This window comes from Labrus mixtus, chromosome 4 (assembly GCF_963584025.1).
Source record: "Labrus mixtus chromosome 4, fLabMix1.1, whole genome shotgun sequence".
Lineage (NCBI taxonomy): Eukaryota > Metazoa > Chordata > Actinopteri > Labriformes > Labridae > Labrus > Labrus mixtus.
The window spans coordinates 10,179,819-10,198,513 of NC_083615.1; the positions used below are offsets into that span (position 1 = coordinate 10,179,819).

Sequence of the window (18,695 nt, forward strand, 5' to 3'; positions counted from 1 at the left end):
GTTTCCCTTGTGTAATTTCACAAAGTATGCATTAATAGGGAAATCAAATGTTTCTTGAGTTTAATGTTGTACTTTTGATTCTACTTGTTTTATTTTACAACAAAAGTGAGAACTATTAAGAACTATGACAGGTTTTAAGTATTGTTCACAACAAAACAAGGGGATATAAAATAGCAAATTAAATGTTACAAAACATGTAAACATAAATAATACTTAAAGAGCAGTGAATGAAAATGAAATAATATCCGTATTTAATTCTGAACTCAATTCTGTAAACATAAACTAGTTAAGTGGAATAATTTCTGCTAAACTAAGTTAAATACAACACTGTGTACATACATCTTAATAAAAAAAAGTGTAATTCACTCAAGGAATAGAAATAAGCCAAAACTCTACTTTGTACCATAATCAAGGTTACAGTATTGTTTAAATATCGAAACAGCATATTAAATGGTTGGTTAAAATAAGTTTTCACTACAAAATGTTGCCTTAATGTGACCAACATCACAACAACTAATAGCCTTAAAGTAACAAAGTTAGTTAATAAAACAATCCATTCTTTTTATATTGAGTTATTTTACCTTAAATACTTCAACACACTCATTTATTACATTTAACTTAGTTTTTTCACATGAAGTTATTGTCACCATCACTAAAGAAAATATAAATTAACATTTTGTTTACTTCCATCAGCCACCACCAGAGGGTAGAAGCGTAGAATAGTTGTGGAGTTCTGTGCACCGCGAAGAAGACGAGATAGTAATCGGACTGTACAGGAACTATAAACTTTAAATATTAACAGATAAACTGATTTAATGTACAGCCAATAAGGTTTAACACTCGTGAGAGACATGTAACAGATGAGGTCAGGGGGATGTGTGACACATAAATGCAATGCTAGATTGTTTGGACAGAAGTATTAGTAACGGCTCCGATCTGAACTCAAGGGGGCGATAATGCGTCTAACACCGTTTAACAACCGCCTTTAAAACCCAACGCAGAAGAAGAAAAGGAAGAAGGAAGTGGTGTATTAGCTTAGCGCGGATTGTTTTGGTTTTACCAGCATATGTAAAAGGAGTGACACGTTTAGAGTGTTTTTTTTTAAACATTTGGTTCTACAAATGTCCTTTAGCGGTAAAGCAGAGGTATTGAAGTCATTATTTGGTGAGTGATTTTTCTATCGACTTTGATTTGGCATGCTAATTTAAATCGCTACGCTACATTTGCTTACAACGTTGCCAGCACCAGATTACAGGATAATCAGACATTTAAACATCAAACATGAGCAAAACGCAGTCAGTTGTTGCTACTTGGTGGCTGTGGTCTTAACCTGTGAGGTCTCACTCATGCAGACTTCCGCACTGCATTTACTGCACTCCCATTTCTTTACAGCTTAATATTTGCATAAAGAAATTAATACAACATTTTTGCATGTCAGAAACAAGACACCCCCCCCCCCCCCCCATCATAAAGTTATTTCAGACTTGTAGGTTTGCAAGTAGTAGACATGTTCATGTGTGTGTTACAGGGCTTTCTTTTTAAATATTTGTGTTGGGTTTGGTATTTATAAATGCTGATATGGACTACGAAGGTTTTAATCTTTGCCCTTGTACAGGTTTGTTATTCTCTCCTGAGGATTCATTTGTACACCAGACTGTACTCCACAGACACTCCTTCAACAGTAAGTGGAACAACAACATTCATGCACGTTTTAAAAGCTTGATAATGTTACATGTACTTTTCCTTCAATACGGTCAGATGTTTGACTGCAGATAGTGAAATACACGATTTAGAGCCCACGACACAGTCAGTGCTTTGTCCTACTCAACTGTAGTGACTAAAATTGCCAATTCTGGACCATTTGAGTCTCTGCCGCTACCTGCGGATCATTATATTGTGTTTGTTATACTGTCTTATTATTTTTCTCATATTGTTATTATTTATTTTATTATTATTATTATTTTCTCTTTTCCTCATTATTATATATATATATATATTAAAGATTCTCTAGCTGGAATAGTGGGTTAACGCCACTGTGTGTTATACATTGCAGCGTTTACGTATTGTTCTCTAAAGCAGTGGCTGTCAACTCGTCTAGCCTCAGGACCCTCCTCTGTGGAAAAAACGAGACCCATTTTGATGACATGATATTTTTCAACCAATCAGATGTATTTACTGACAAATTGTGCAGTTAGGACCTCAGTTGGTACAAAACATGTGACGGAAGCAAGAAACTAAAAAAAAACAAACATGGTTTAAAGAAGTCTGTGAAGCTCTTTTTAAACGAGTTTTTTTTCCTGGCACACTTTCGCGGCCCACTGAAAATGGCTCGGCGACCCACCTCTGAGTCCCGACCCACCAGTTGTGAACCACTGCTCTAAAGCATGTATCTATTTAGCTTTCACAGAATGCCATGGTTGATGTTCATTTTGGGGGTTGGCTATGCGACCATAGATCACAGGTGGTCAGAAAGATGCTAAACCACAACATAACACCTCCCTTCATCCACCTATCAGTGGGCTTGCAGAATGTCTCTCCAGTCTGGCAACTGAGCATCATGGCCTGATTTGGTTGTATGAATTTTAGGGGAACCCTGAAAATTAGTGGCAGTGTCTTGTTAGAATCTACATTTTGAACGATCGAGCGCCAAACTGTGACTTGCCACAATTGAACAGAATTGAATTGAGGTACTTTTCCTCTAAATGATACACTGACTTGACTTCTCAGTTTTCTGGTTCAGCTGGTGACTTTAGAACCAGAAGCCGTGTGTGCTCATACTTTAACCAATACACTGCTTTGTTTATTTTGTAGTGGCATACAGACATGGCCGACATTCAATTAGAGAGGCTTATGAACAGCAATTTCCAGGAATGGATTCGAGAGAGGTAAGTGAGGATTATGTTTGACATATAATACATTAGTTTGACTCAGCATCTTGAACCTTGAGCAGGAAGACTTGGTTAAGTGTTGGGTTCTTCTCATTTCAGGTGACAGTCCACAGAGTTGTCAACATTGTTGACAAGAGGAGCCAAATGCCCCGGCCAGGGTTCGAGTTTGAGAGAGGCTACGATGGTGACCAGTGGTATGGTGGTCGTAGGAATTACCAGGATGAAAGACAATATCAGGATGATTGTGGTTACCCACCCAACGAACGTCGATACTATGATGATGACGGCAACTTTGACAATTTTCGCAGAAAGTCTCCTCCACCCCGAAATGTAAGACAAGTTTAGAATGTACTGTTATTTTATTTATGCTAAAACTTGTTATCTGATCAAAAAGAATCCTCTTTTAATTTGATTTATTAAATAGTAATTATTCCATCCTGCATTGTTTACATCGATGTTAAAGAGCTGAATTCTTTTATACTCTTCTGGTGCATGGCAGCGTAACTTGGCATCACCTGTTCAGTTTGTTTGCTTGTTAATGTTGTAAAACTTTTTGATACTTCAATACTTTTTGATACCTTGTGTTTTTAAACAATAAAATATCCATTGTTTGCGTGACCAAACAGTACAGAAGCTTTAAAAAAAACTTCTGATTTCCAATCATGTTTTATTCAAAAGCCACTGCCAGTGAAAGACAGAGCACCGTCTAAAGTTCAGAAATATTTGTACATTACGTCGGCAACTGTGCAACTGCATTTTCCTTACTGGAAAGTTGCCATTCACTTTTGTATCTGTCTCTGTTTATTTCAGGAAGGCCCATACCCCCAACAGTCTTATGGCCGAGATGATCTGAGGCATCAGTTAGCCTCAAGGTAATTTATAATGATTCTTCTATTATTAAATTCATGAAATAAATCTCGTCAAGTTAGAAGTTAGACGTCAGTTGCTTTGCCAGATTATTTGTGTAATGCATAAGAATGGCCACTAGGTGGAGGCAGAGTTCAGCGTTTCACATTTTTAAACATCATTAGCTTGATAGAGATTTGATGATTTTTGTGTTGTATCTATCTATAAATGTTATATGTTCAGCAAAGTGTGGGTTGCTCAAGGTCATCGGCTATGAAACAACTGTTTTTTAAAAAATGTGTCCTCCAATCTTCCCAGAGGTAAAAATGTGACATCTACTATTACAAATATTTGCTTTCTCAATTGCTATGGCAAAAAAAAAGTGAAGCCGTGAAAAATAAGCCAAGGAAAAGTTTTTCATTGATATTAAACATACTTCTGAATTAATCTTGAGTGGTTAACCTCATTTAGAGCTGCTAAATCCAGCAGTTGTAAATCCTCCATTGAACAGACGCTCTCCTCACCCTGCCCACTTAAACATACCAACAGTTTAAGGGCCCTGGCTCCCTGGCTCCAGAAGTCATACCAGGGTAGAGAGGGGGGACAAAGGGCACTAGTGTCTACTCACTCAGCCCAACAACCCAACCCCCCCCCCCCCCCCTGCACCCCCTACACCCCAACCTGAGAGGAAAAACTGCTGGACCACTCCCTCTTCAGTTTAACACCCACACACATCTCAAATATTCTGACCGACAAATGTCATGATGCGACTCCTTTGTCCTTCCTGCAGTACATCACAATGGGCCGTATGTGCTGTATTATTTCCCAATGCATCCACGTAATAATACCCCAGAATTATTTTGAGTGTTGATGTCAGCCCAGAGATGAAATGCAGCATAAGGGAAAGCTTCAGCCTGAACAAGATATTCTAATTGACACATTGAACTGTACTCCCTGACTGATGTACAGCTCCACGTTAGTTGCCTCTCTCTCTATAAAAGGATAACAGCTTTACCACACTACATTATTTTCTGTCTTATTTTAATGACCTGCCTGTTAAAACACAGCCAGTCGGTTTATTCACTATGTTCTGTGTGTAATAGAAGCTGCTAAGAGCGTCAGTCAAAGATCACTGTTGTTTCTCCAATTCGGCTACATTCAGTACCTCTTACATTTCACCCTGTTAGCTTTTTAAATGTATTTAGCCTTTTTTCTGTCCTGTTATGCCGTGCCGCAAAAAGAATTGCCCTTCGGGGACAAGTAAAGTTGAAGTTGATTTGGATGACAAACAAGTCAGCCAGGCCTTTTTTTTCAGCAAAGGAGTCCAAAATATACAGATAGATGTTATTCTTAGTTTGTTTTGTCTCTTGAGACTCTGGGCTATTTTTGGGCTACATGACTCAGCAAATGATGGCAATGTCCTAGTGTTGTTTTCAGTAGAGTGAAAGTCAGTCAAGACAATACTTCACACAGTTTATTTCAGGCTCTGTGATAAAGCATTGCCTTTCAAATGTGTTCTTCTGGTTGACTGTAGATTTGACAAATGCTTGATTTATAACTTTTGTTTGTTCTTATTAAGGCGAGCATCTTAATTTTTTAATCCATACCTTTTTTGAAGTTATCTTTATTGTGGATGGCGTTCAGTGATTGGCTAAAGGCAGGCTGAGTCTTGGCTACTTCAAACAGACCATGAGTCGTAAACGTTTGAGGCCTTGTTAGACCTGCTCTTTGTTTGAGATGTGGCTTGAGTTCAGTCAGAGGTCGTGACAGCCAGGTGCCTCTGGGTCATTTTTACCTCTGGCTCTTTAAGGTTGTTGTTCTGACGGAAGCTCGGGGTCTGGAAAATTGTAAAAAGAAAATGAGGTGCAGCAAACAAAGACGTTTCAGTACTTGTAACAGCCCGGTCACGTGTTGGATGAAAAGTCGGAAATTGGTCATTACATGCAAAACAGTGCAGTGTGACGGGTTAAGTGACAGTGCTTTGTGACTCCAGCTCCGTGTTAAGTTTAACCGTGGGTCTCCCATCTACACAAACACACACACACACAGTAGTGAGATCAGCCCAAATTTGTCAAACTTTCAGCCATAGTATGTTGAATGTGCCAACGTGAAAGATTGCTTCTGTCCCACCGAGTTCCAATATATGCTCTTCCTTCATATATCAAGATTCACTCAGTCACAACTTTTTTTTCTCAAAGCAGTGATGACAAGAGTTACGCATTTGAATAGCATATTCTTGATTTGTTGATCACATTTTGCTAGGACGTTTGTTTGAAAAACAGCGTTTCTTGTCATTCATTTTCTGTATTTTTGAGTCTGTATCTTTTTAAAAATGTTTTTCAGAAACAGTGGCAGAGCGCGACCATACTTTGGTAAGAAAGGTCGAGGATCCGGTCCTCCTCACAGGTCAGTATATCCACGTGGTTTACCAGCATTCTTTTAACCACTCACCATCTCTCTTGGCAGGTCTAACTTCAGACCATTTTTTTAAACAACACTTTTCTTCCACTCTTAAATATTTCTGAGAGAAAGATATGCCCAATGTGCATGTTCTCCATTAGATATTTGACATTATGTGTTTGTCACACAGCTTAAGGTCTTATTTTCTTGTGTTTTATTTAAGTTATTTTCTGGGCATTTTGCCTTTTATTAGATAGGACAGCTGAGGAGAGACATGACATGCTGGAAGGAGAGAGTGGGTGATGACATGCAGCAAAGGGCTGAGGTCGGATTGAAATCCACCGCCGCAACAATGAGGACTTTAGCAAATAGATACATAAGGCGTGCGACATAACCGTTAGGCTACCCGGAACTCTAAAGATTTCATTTTGCTCATTAGGAAAGTCCAGTTTTCATATAAGCTAATCCTTTATTTCAGGGGACATTCCTTTAAAAGTATAAATTCCCATGGCTACTTTTCAAACCCTTGTTTCAAGAACAGCCCCCTTATAATGTCTTTTTATCGGTTTTATGTGTTTTGTCATTAATATACTACACAATATTTTGCTGCACAGAGTCTAAAGTTATTTTTATAGTTCTACAGTATACTGTAGTTTAGTTTTTAAACTTCTCATGTCCCTTATTTCCATAGAGAAGACCATGGTGACTACAGGAACTCTCCGCCTGTAGGAGGGAAACGGGACCGGTCTCCTTCAAGGAGGGAAGCCGCCCAGCCACCAGTCCGCTCTGGATCAAACAGCCGCAGCAGGAGCTTCTCCCCAGACAGAGACAAAAGCTACACCCACAGACGTATGTGTTTAGTCCTCTATAGATCCCAAACAAATCAGGTTTGCAGATTTACAAAAGACTCTGGTACAATCTTGCACAACGATCGGGTAAAAAAAATGAAAGGGTTAGTGTTAGTTCTTCCAGACAAGCAGAAACACAAAACACTCTGCTGTGCTTTTTCTGGAGATTATTTAAGTTGGTTTTTTTTTACAAAACATGCTTGTGGGGTACATTTGTCCAAACCTGTTCATTAATCTCAGTAATGACTCTGTGGTTTAATGGGAGAACAACACTGCTTGGTGCTATCTTCAATGCAACAGTGCCAGTTGATTTAGTGGACAGTGCATGTATAGGCAACATCACCAAAAGTCACATGGCAGATATGAGTCTCTTCCACACTTTTACACCTCATAAATATCACTGATAGTTCTACCATCCTATCATGATTTAACTTTTTCAATTTCGAACAAGCTAACAGGAGATCAATCGTCGTTCATAACACTGTATCATGAAAGAGGAGGACAAAGGGTCAAACCTGTCTCTATTTCCCATATCCAGTATACTTTTACTTTGAAAATCTGCTGTGAAAAACGATCAGTTCTGGGCTTAGCAGTCTGCGCTGCTGCCTGTGTGAACTATATGACATTCAATACCTACACACCATCTTACAATATTTTATTCCTGTCAGAATGCAAAATCTGAGTTAGCCATGTCAATCTAATACAGTATTTGTTCTTCCAGCTGTTAAACTGGGCGTGTGAGGTCAACATCAGTGAGATTCTTTATATGCATAATGGTAAAGTCTGAAGGCTTTATACCATTCCAGGTGAAGCATCTGTTTTCAGAGTTGGTGTGCAGTGTGAAGGGTCAAGGTGTGCTGCAACGCGTTAAAATGTTAATTACCCTAGCATCATACACACTTTTAGAGGCTGGGAAAAAGATACCCTTGGTTTATTGGGGTGGTTTGGCTTTGGATTCAAAAGCCAGTCCTTCCTTCAGCGGGTCGTGCACTCACTTAACGATGTCTTCAAAGCCACTTTGCTTTGGGTCCTTTATTTTACACGCCTTCTTTTGTTACATTTTCGGGCTTTAATATCAATACTGAGCTAATGAAACTCATTAATTAACTTTTTATTTGAAGTTATCCGACATGAGCATTGTTATGAGTCTGAGGTAAAGCAAGCTAAGATGCATTAACGAATGAATGTGTTAAAAGCTTAGCTCCTTGTTTCACCACCCTTTGAAGATGCAATAAATCTCAGAACAGTTGTACAGCACACCTCCAAACCCATCTGGTATACTAATTAGGTCAACAAGGCAAAGTACAAGAATGTAGGGGTTTTAGTGAGGACGTATAAGAGTTTTTTTTTTTTTTTCATGGACACAGAAGCTGTGTACAATGTCTCTTTCACATATCTTGATCAATGATGACTTTTATTAGTGAGTAGCATGGGGGCAGCTTCCAACTGGGCCCGCCACCTCTATGGCTTAGAACTAAAGGTATGGGAAGTTTCTTAGCTGGCACTTTTCCTGGTGTTGCAAACACAGTGTGTTAAATATGAAATATATGTAAATATGACTACATATACATATACAGTATAACTTTAATATATTAAAGTAACCAGGCTGCTAAGAGAAAACTTAGCATGAATAATCAGAAAACATGTTCACTTTTACTCAGGTAACTTTTCTGCTGTAATGTTTTAGACATGCTGAACTAGAGATGTCACGATACCACAGCAACAAAACATGACCTCCTGTGACCCGAAATAGAGTAATTGTCTTTCTATTTTTATTACTGCCCTGCAAACAAAGCTGGTACAAAAAATGTAAATCAACTCATTCCAACATTTGACATTCTGTTTATAGTAATGATAATAACTACAAGTAGGGTAAATTAAAGTAATGACCAGAATTATAATATCCCCTCTGAAATATCAGTATGAAGTGTGGCTTCAGCCTTCACTAAATCCAGCTCTTCGCTGCTCTCTCTCTCTTTCACTTGTGTTAGCTTTGGTTTGAAAATATGACTCTATATGTGATTTGGTACTTATCGATTCTGTTGAGAAGACACTGAAAAAATAGCTGAGATTGTGTCGTTTTAAAGCACGTTGTAATTAAATGTATGGATGTATTGGACATTTTGACCACCTTTTAGTCTAAACAAATAAGATGTCTTGGCTACCCCCAGCCTCATTTTGGAACCTTTTATTTCTTTTGCCACATTTCCACTACTGGAACTGTACCCAGGAACCTTTAGAGGAACCTTTGAGGACCTCAGTAGGTTACCACCACAGAGTCTAGATTACATTATAGGGGCATTATTTACCTGCTGAAAAGTCCCTGTTTGAGGGGAGGTTGTATTTCAATGGTAAAAACAGAAATCACATTTTAATATGTTAGTTTCCCACATTGCTTCTTACAAGGATTAAGAAGAAGACTGTGATGGAAGTGAAGATAGCATTTTTAATCTTACTTAGAATTGGAATTATTTTTAAGACATGGACGTATCACCTCAGGCGACCTTCTCTCTCTCCCTTGCAGCTTGGTGATTTTCCTTATGTACCTCACCTTAAATCAGACCTTGTGGGGTCCTGGAGACCCCACTTTAGGTCCACTTTGGGACTCTATTCTCCTGCTGAGGGACTCAAATTAAAATTGCGGCTTTACCTTGGCTCCTTCTGATGACTATGGAGGACTTCTTCTGCAAAAACAAACAGCTTGGCCATATTTGTTTTTTCCTAGACACACTGGAGCCAGCCGAGAACAATATTTCAATTAAGGCACAGCTGAACTTCTCCACCAGCATTGTGTGGGAGGATGCAACAAGGGAATATCAAATAAAACTGATTTATTCTCTCTGCTGCTTCAGAATGTCGAGGTTTTGCAATTGTACATGATGTTAAGTGAGAGTGTTTCATCCCTAACAGGAGAAAGTTATTGTTCCCCTGGGTATTTAAAAATATATTATTTGTGGTATTTTGCAGATATAAGACAGTTATTAGTCAGTGGACAGAGCCAAGGCTCATGTCTACAGAGAGGGAACTAAAAAACAACAAAGATCCCTATCCACATTCGATCAAGGATGCTGCAGTGAACTCGGCACGCGTCCCGGAACCACTGACCCACCGGGGTGCTCCCCCAGGGTTTCTTTTAGTACAGAGAAAAATTCAATAAAAGAATGCTGTCGTCACCCGTTTTTTATTCTTTATATCAAGCGCTCTTTATAGTTGACTCCCCATAGTCTGAACTTTTTATTTAGAGTCATCATATGACGATGATAATGTGTTTTTCTGTCCACTGCTCTTAACATTTCCATTTGTCTGTCATGAATCTTTCTCCATAGACAAACTCAGTGCGGGGACAAGCAGCCACCCTCCAAGCAGCCACCCTCCAAGCAGCCACCCTCCAAGCAGCCACCCTCCAAGCAGCCACCCTCCAAGCAGCCACCCTCCAAGCAGTCACCCTCTAAGCAGTCACCCTCCAAGCAGTCACCCTTCAAGCAGCCACCCTCCAAACAGCCACCCTTCAAGCAGCCACCCTCCAAACAGCCACCCTTCAAGCAGCCACCCTCCAAACAGCCACCCTTCAAGCAGCCACCCTCCAAACAGCCACCCTCCAAGCAGCCACCCTCCAAACAGCCACCCTCCAAGCAGTACAAACGCTCCAAGCAGCACAAGCTCTTCCAAGAGCTGTGAGGAGGAGACTTTGCCAATCTCAGGGTCTTCAAAAGTGAAAGCAGAATTGAATGTGAGTTTCAATTTGAGTACACACGGCAAGGAGAAAAACTACAAATAGATTATAATCCAGTAACATGTACTTTGTTTTATGAGCACCTAACTAATCAACTTTAAAAAATAACAGTAAAAAAAAAAGTACATTATTTGTAGTTATTGAGGAAAAAACAGGAGTCAAAGTTTGCTTTAACTGCATGTGTAAAAGTATGATTCAAGCCTTCACTTTGGCTGTAAGGATCCTTCAATCAGAGTGCTGTACTGTATTAGGCAGCACATTCCTGTTGACTGTTGACATGCGGCATGCACAACGACACATGTACGAAAACAAGAACTCAACACCCGTAAGAGAGTGGAGTTGTCTCACTTTTTTGAAACACTTTGAAATCAGAAGCAGCTTCTAAACTCGGTGACCTCAGCTCTAACCCTTGACCTTTGGCCTGCCAGGAAAAACCTTCAGCATCTGCAGCGGAGACGGAGGAGGTGGTGGCTGCAAGCGTGGAGCCAAAACCGACACTAGACGAGGACTTCAAGGCTCGCCGTATGCAGGCCATTAAGACCAAGGCTCTGGAAATTGAGAAGGTAGTAAGACTTGCTCCATGAATGACCTTACTTCTGTGAAAGCTCTCGACTCTTTGTTGCTTAAGCTATACAAGCACTTTTCTTCACTCTCTGGGTTAGACCTGAACCTTTCTCGTTTGGTTATTCCTCCAAATATTGCAATAAGCTTTTTTCTAATCAGCAACATGTAAACTGATTTCTATCATCTCAATTTTCTAACACTTTATTAACATTTTGCAACCTAAAACAAGACAACCTGTTGTTCTTGTTTTCATAAAGAGACATTTAATCCACAGCATAGACATAATCATCTTTATTCCATCTAGATTGAATGTACTTTGATGACATTTTGAAAAATCCAAGACATGAGACAAAAAAAACTCCTCAAGGATGTTTTTTTAATTTTGTTATTTATTGTTATTGTTAAGTCTCTGGAACTTACTTGAAGCTGAGTTAAGATTGATTCTTATACTCGCCCCTTATAACCTTTAATATCTCAAGTCAAGGTTACACAGGACATATGTAGGTACAGATGTAAAAGAGTCTTAGAGGCCCTAAAGTATTACAAAAGACACATTCAGTCAAGCTTTTGGCTTCATTTTTCTTGAATGGTAAAAAGACAAGTGTTTGTCACTTTTCTAGCCTTCTGACTACTCGAAGCGCTTTTTACACCGCAGGTCACACCTACTCATTCATATCCATTCACACACTGATGTCAGAGGCTGCTATATGTAAAGTGACCATCAGAAGTAATTCATCACATTTATACACATTCACACTCCACCGACGAAGCAACTTGGTCTTAAGTGTCTTGCCCAAGGACACATCTGGCATGTGGCTGCAGAAGCTGGGGATCGAACCCCCGACCTCTCGGATGAGTGATGACCGACTGTACCAGCTGAGCCACAACCGTCCTTTTTTTTTTTTTTAAAAGATTTATTTTTGGGCTTTTTAATGGAGAGATAGGACAGTGGATAGAATCAGAAATCAGGGAGAGAGAGTGGGGAATGACATGCGGGAAAGAAGCCACAGGTGGGATGTGAACCCGGGCCGCCCGCTTGAGACGACAGCCTCCATACATGGGGCGCGCACACTAACCACTGCGCCACCAGCGCCCCACCACAACCGTCCTTTAATGTGACTTTTTACAGATATATAAATATCTTGTTTTGTAAACTGCAGCTGGGATCAGTTCTTTATGGTTTCATCTTGTTGTATTACAGCCTGACATTACATGTGTGGGCTGTATACCCTAATCTCAAAGTGCGACAGCCATTAAAGACAACGGTTTTACACCAGCTCCAGGATTTGGCAGATAGTCAAGGGGTTGATGTAAAAGTTGTATAATGCGCCTCGGCTTGCTGCACCTAATATTTAAGAAGCATTTTATTGATGAAGAGAAGGAGGATAAGTCAGCAGAAAAGTCCTTAACACCCGAGGTTGTGATGCCTCTTGTGGTCTGCTATTTGGAGTTCCACTTTCTTCCTTCCCCATCATCCCTCCGCACTACAGTACCACTTATCTGTTCCCGTTAAAACAGGGCAGGAATTGCCCTGCAGGATGCAGGCGGCCCACCCACAGTGTGGTACGTCTCTTGGCATTCGCTCACACATGCTTACCCTGCCGTTTCCTACTGCTCCTGCAGACATGGTGAGAGGCAGAAACCTTGTCTCTGTCTTTACTGTAACATCTGCCCCGGGCTCAGTTAAACACACAATAATCCATTGCTGCTGTAGATTGCCAAACTGGGGATACAGTTCATGGGTAGAGCTTCATCTTAGACCTCCATAAACCTGTGTAGAGGAACAGGTCCAATCCATATCAGTTAGTGCAAAACAAGCATGTAGCATACACACAAATAAACCTATCCGTCCTTATTGGTTTTCCCAACTGGGCTATTTTTCTACCCAGCAAAAATCTTTATAACCATATTAGTGTTGGACTGGGCGGTCAGTCAGAAATGGATTTGACATGCCAGCATAGCTCAGTGTATTTTTACTCAAATCCTATTGTTATGCATATTTTCTGTGGGTGTTTCAGGTTAAAAACATGAAATTGAAAACCTTCACGCTGCGTGCCAAACAATGTTTCACAACGTTAAATCTAATTTTAAGGCTCTGATAACAAGCGTGCAGTTGTTTTGTAAACTATCATCACTATACTTACCACAATACCAATAGAGCTATTAATCATTCTTGGAGGCCAATCACAGAGCAAATCTGAGCATGTGAAATAAAAACAACTCTGAAAATGTCCATTGAAAACTTAGCTAAGTGCCTTGGATTGATTTTCAGAGAAGTCCATTCATCATTTCAATCAGCACAAATGAAACATATCCATTTCATGCATTAGCCCCTCCATTGAGAGGTCCGCTTTGCAGCTCGAGTGATTAAAATGGCTCTTTTAATATCCCCTAATGTGTACCAGCCCTCTAGTCATTACCCTACTTCCCTTATTATGCAGGACCCCTGCCTGCATCAGCGCTCATTTGAACAGAGCCTCACTAAACGCCCATGTGAGTGCCTTATGTATAAACCCACTCAATGCTACACTTTCCCAACCCCCACCTGGTATCCCAGTGAACACTCCTGTCAGTGTGTTCACAATACGGACCTCCACAAACATCAGATTTTGGCAGGAGCCCACCTTTTAAACGGCTCCTCCTTTAGGTCCCGAGTCCCCAGTCTCTGTTGGGGTCCCGTCCTGTGTGGCCCCTTACTATCAGACTTGAAGATCAGCTCATGGCCAAGTCCAAAACAGGAACAAAAACCTCCCTGCAACCTTTTCGAACAACATTTACCGCATGCTCAGGTCAAAAGCACACTTCCTGTTTGAGTAACATGGGAGTAGTTTTCACAGAAAATAGCAGGCTTTTTTATTTTGCTTTGCAATTATTAAGTGGAGTAATAAGCGTGGAGTGATGCTCTCCATCTCACACAAATGTATGCATGGTCATGTGCTTGTTACCAACAGATTGCTCACTGTGTAATTTAGGGAAACCTTTTAATTTGAGTTCATAACAAGATCATTTTTCCAACTGTATCCAGATCCTTTTTGAGGATTTTAAGTGTTTAAAGTGCTCATATATGATATACTTAAGTGAAAATATAGTCACCGTAGGCTGAAGCTTGGGAGCGGCTCTGGGTGGTTAAGTTTGAAAAGATGGCAAACATAATCAAGCCTAAGTGATTAGAGGTGCACATGCTTTGTGGGACATACACCACACGGGTGTGTTTCTCATTTAGCCAATGTTTCCTCTCACATCTGAAGCCTGGAAGCAATTTTGCCCCGCTTGAATAATTCTCACTCGCCAAAAAAAAACGTTATCAAAGAAAGAAATCTGCACATAAGAGATAGCCAGGTGGAAGTCCACAGAAAATCTTGGTTGTGTAGTATGATGATATTAAAAGGGTTCAAAGTTGCCTGTGAATGTACAGCTCACAAAGCATGCAGACTGACGCAAACCTGTGTGTGTTGAATGAAGTCGGCCCTGTGCTTTGCTGGCCACACGTGTGTTGTGTGTGTGTGTGTGTGTGTCTCTCACTTCCTTGTGGTCAGGGCTGAAGGCTGTCATTATGTGGGGCCGCAAATTCGCTTGACATGATCTGCAGACATTAAATCATCAACTGAGTCCAAACATCTCCCACAGTCTGGGATATTCCTGTTGTAAGTGACGTGACTTGACTTTCTTGTGTGCAGGAATAAATGTTTTGATACAACAACAATATTACTAAAAAAGATTCTCAATAGTGAATTCTGCCCAATCTGAATCATTTGATAATTCTTCTCTGTAACTAGAGCGAATATTTTTCCCAATTCATGTGCTGTTGCACAGAATGTGGGTTAGGAAGGAGAAAATGAACAGATCAACTATCTTCACCAAGGAGAGAGAGAGAAATTACATTAAATGTAAAAAAAAAAAAAGAAAAAAAAGGGATTGAAATGATGTAGTAGCTTAACGTATTCCATTTTTTCATGTTTCCTCACAAAGTTTCTCTTTAGTGTATTAAGTTCACGTAACCTCATTTAGTCTTATTTGGTCTAAGTCTGACTCATCTAATCAATTCTGCATCTGGAATTTCTTCTACTTATCTTATAGTGCTTTCACACTTGCAGAAAACTCCTGATATTTCCAGGCTGAGCTGTATGTGTGAATGCAAACAGCCACATTTTTCACTCGGACTTCACCCGCAGTTTCCCCTGCCTGCCCCCTAGTATTTTTTCTGCAGCAAGTCCGAGTGAGCTGATGTTGAGAACGCCACAGGATATTCTCCGGAGAATTCACCTTGAGCCATTAGGAAAGGGTGTTTACATTTATATCCAGTGACTGGAGTCAGTGCATAGAGGGTGTGCACGCGCCCGGTACGATATCTGTGCACGTAATTAAACTGCTGCATCACGTTTTCTGTTCGTCAGTGTGTTGTTCTCTGCTCTTTTGTTGATAATGTGATTCTGTTGAACTACACGTAGCATTGATATTAAGGCAAATATTGTCATTATGGCGTCGTATAGGGGACTCCCCACACACCCCCCTCCCGTCTGACAGGTATAGTCTCCTGCTGCGAGGTTCATACGTGAACAGCCAGGTCAGGAGCATATCCGAAGCAGTCCGTTGGACCTTTTGTGAGTTTTTCCCATGAGACAAATCATTGCCATCATTATTGTTCAATGCTGTTTTGTTGTATTATTTTTATTTCTTGACCTTTTCTGTATTCAAAGCACCAACCCAGCCAAGCTTCCTCCCAGAATTTCAAAGAAAAGTTCATCCTGAAAATGACCGTGGCAAAGTTTTTGTTGTCCTTTTTATGTAGTGTAGAATCCCAGTGGTACACCGGGTTTCCTTCCATTCTCTCAGTGATGTACTTCTGTAAATCATACGTTGAAGAAACTTCCCTTCCAGGAAACTATAAAATTCTCATCAAGTACAATTCAGTCTTGTGACAGGGATGTAATGGTTTATACAGAAAAACTCTTGTGATCACTGTTCAAATTGATGGATACACAAATATGAGTTAGCCTAAATACATATTATGTAATATGTATCTAGGCAAAGATACAGCAGTTGTGGTTTTAAATATCCCCTTAACTGACAGAGGCCTGGAATAAAGCCGTTTAACCGGTTAACCTCACATTCTCCTCAAGACTGGTCGCTGATCTAAGTTGACAGGCAGTATTTTCCTTTAAAGTCACCAAAGCAGACCGTCTGTGTTGTATTTCATTTTACAGACTGATAACTTTTGATGAGATAGTTGCAATTAATTTTCTCCAACAATCAAAAACCTCATAGCTAAGAAGCATCCATGTCTCCTGAGACTTGAGGAAAATGTATGCGGAGTGATTTAAAAAAAAAACAAGATGAAGTATATCAATCAATCTAATAACAAAATATCATCTCCAGACACTTCACAAAAGAGCAGGTAAAAGACCTCACTCTTGTTATATTATCCTCAAATCCAGAAATAATCAATTTATTTAAATATACTGTGTGTTGAAGTTATGTTTTTGGAAGGAGCGAGGTATCCTAGAGTCCTATCACGGTACTAGATTTGATAGTTGTTAAAGACTAATAGAAAAGTTTTTAGTCCACCCCAGTGACTTTTAATAAGGGTGTAGTCTTGATCTGGGCTCTACACTCAACCTTGGCGGATTCTAATGTCACAGACTTGGCTGTTACACTGCCTCACTTTTTAGCCCCCCCCCCCCCCCAGGTGATAAAGATGTTGTGGGCTTGCACCTGGGACTATAATAAAGAACTTAACAGCCGTTTTGGGTCAGCAGTAAAAATCCAAGAGGGATGTGAGAGCCTGTTACAAGACGGTGTGAAAGAATGCTATAGCACAAGTAACATACTCTTGACACCTCATGTCCCCTTTGTTACAGGGAGACATGCACTTGAATAGGGTCACGTGCACATTTTTGCACACCTGTTAAATGGAAAACACCAATTTCGAAGAACTTGGGCCATTAAGTTCACGGTTGGGTGTCAGAACTGTCAGAAAAAGCTGCTCACTTATCTTTGAGGTTAGTTCAGTATTTTGCATTTATTTAACAGTTTATTCAGAATACAATGTTACGTCCAGTGTTTGCAACAAATTCAGTTAAATGTATCAGAAGAAAGAGCCTCCAATAAAGTGTCCTGCTCTGTATCTCTACTTTATATTTACTCCACAGTCCCATTCTGAATATTGACATTCCTGATGTGATTGTTTTATGTTCAGCATTACAGGCAGGACTGTGAGACATTCCGCACAGTGGTGAAGATGTTGGTGGACAAGGAGCCCAGTTTGGATAATATGCTGCAGGATCCACTGGATAAGAACCTGTTGGAGATCAAACAGCGCTGCCTGGACTCCCTTAAACAATTTGTGAAGGAGCTTGACGAGGTATTAGAGCAACCAGACACCTCATCAGAAGCCACAGGTCACAAAACACTGAAATAACAATATGGAGTCCTACAATCTTTCTTGTTCCTTATCTTTATCTTCTAAAGGGTTGAGGCATTTAAATGTTTCTCATGTGAATTATATTGTTTAATCAAATTATGGTATCAGTAATATGTTTAAATGATAATAAGAAAAACAGGTAATCAAGTGTTGGCACTTTTCCATTTGCTGAAACGTGAGATGCATTTAACCTTTAAGGAAGGTTCCTCAAGTTAACACCAATTCATCTTTGTGACTTGTCATGCCTGTCAGTGCTTTCACTAAGTTGAATTTCAATGAAGAATTTAAAGCATGTATATGAAAAGAGCATTGGTTTTCATTTTCCTTTGCTAAGTTTCTCAAGGAGTATTACAATATACGGTAAGAATGAGGAGCTTTAATAATATATAATACATCACAAACATGTACAGGAGTAGGAATGAAATGGATATTGTTATGGTAAACTACTTAAAGTGTTGTTATCGAGGAATGACAATTACAGGTTTCTTTGAAAACTGAACATATGCACATTTCGGTATTTTGTTTCTTACCGTGAATCATGTTGAAAACTGTCAATTCTTATTATGAGATTCTTAAACTGAAATGAGTTACTTGAGAGACTTTATCTTAATGGTATGGCCTACTGATAAGATCACTAGCAAAATATTGCAAATAAAATGAATACACTTTTATCGTATCCCCTTTCCCTAAGTTCATAGTGCTATGTGGTCTTTTTTTACTTTTAGAATATGTATTTGTTGCAGCTATAAGTGAAAGTAACACCTTCTCTGACATAAGTATTTAAACCAGTATCGAAGGCTCCACGTCTATTTGATATTTTCCATTAAGTACTATTGCTTTTAGAAAATTCTGATCATTTATTAAATATTATTGCTCATTATTTTGCTTACCTTTGAGTTGTAATCAGCTTGTGACTATATTGTAGATGTTTCATTAAAGTTTTATAAATAAAATGTCAAACCTTCAAAGTTAAGTGGTTTCTCCTTTTTTTTTTT

General features: G+C 39.6%; 1 protein-coding gene across 1 annotated transcript; it reads left to right on the forward strand.

Annotated features, from left to right (window-relative positions):
- The first annotated feature begins 1,009 nt into the window (after window positions 1-1,009).
- Window positions 1,010-18,673, forward strand: LOC132972746 (periphilin-1). Its single transcript, XM_061035805.1, has 10 exons — window positions 1,010-1,164; window positions 1,616-1,681; window positions 2,812-2,885; window positions 2,988-3,218; window positions 3,699-3,760; window positions 6,078-6,140; window positions 6,826-6,983; window positions 10,309-10,712; window positions 11,144-11,278; window positions 17,476-18,673. Exons 1-10 carry the CDS (start codon window positions 1,122-1,124, stop codon window positions 17,695-17,697), a joined length of 1,458 nt encoding a protein of 485 aa, XP_060891788.1. The 5' UTR covers window positions 1,010-1,121; the 3' UTR covers window positions 17,698-18,673.
- The last annotated feature ends 22 nt before the right edge of the window (window positions 18,674-18,695 follow it).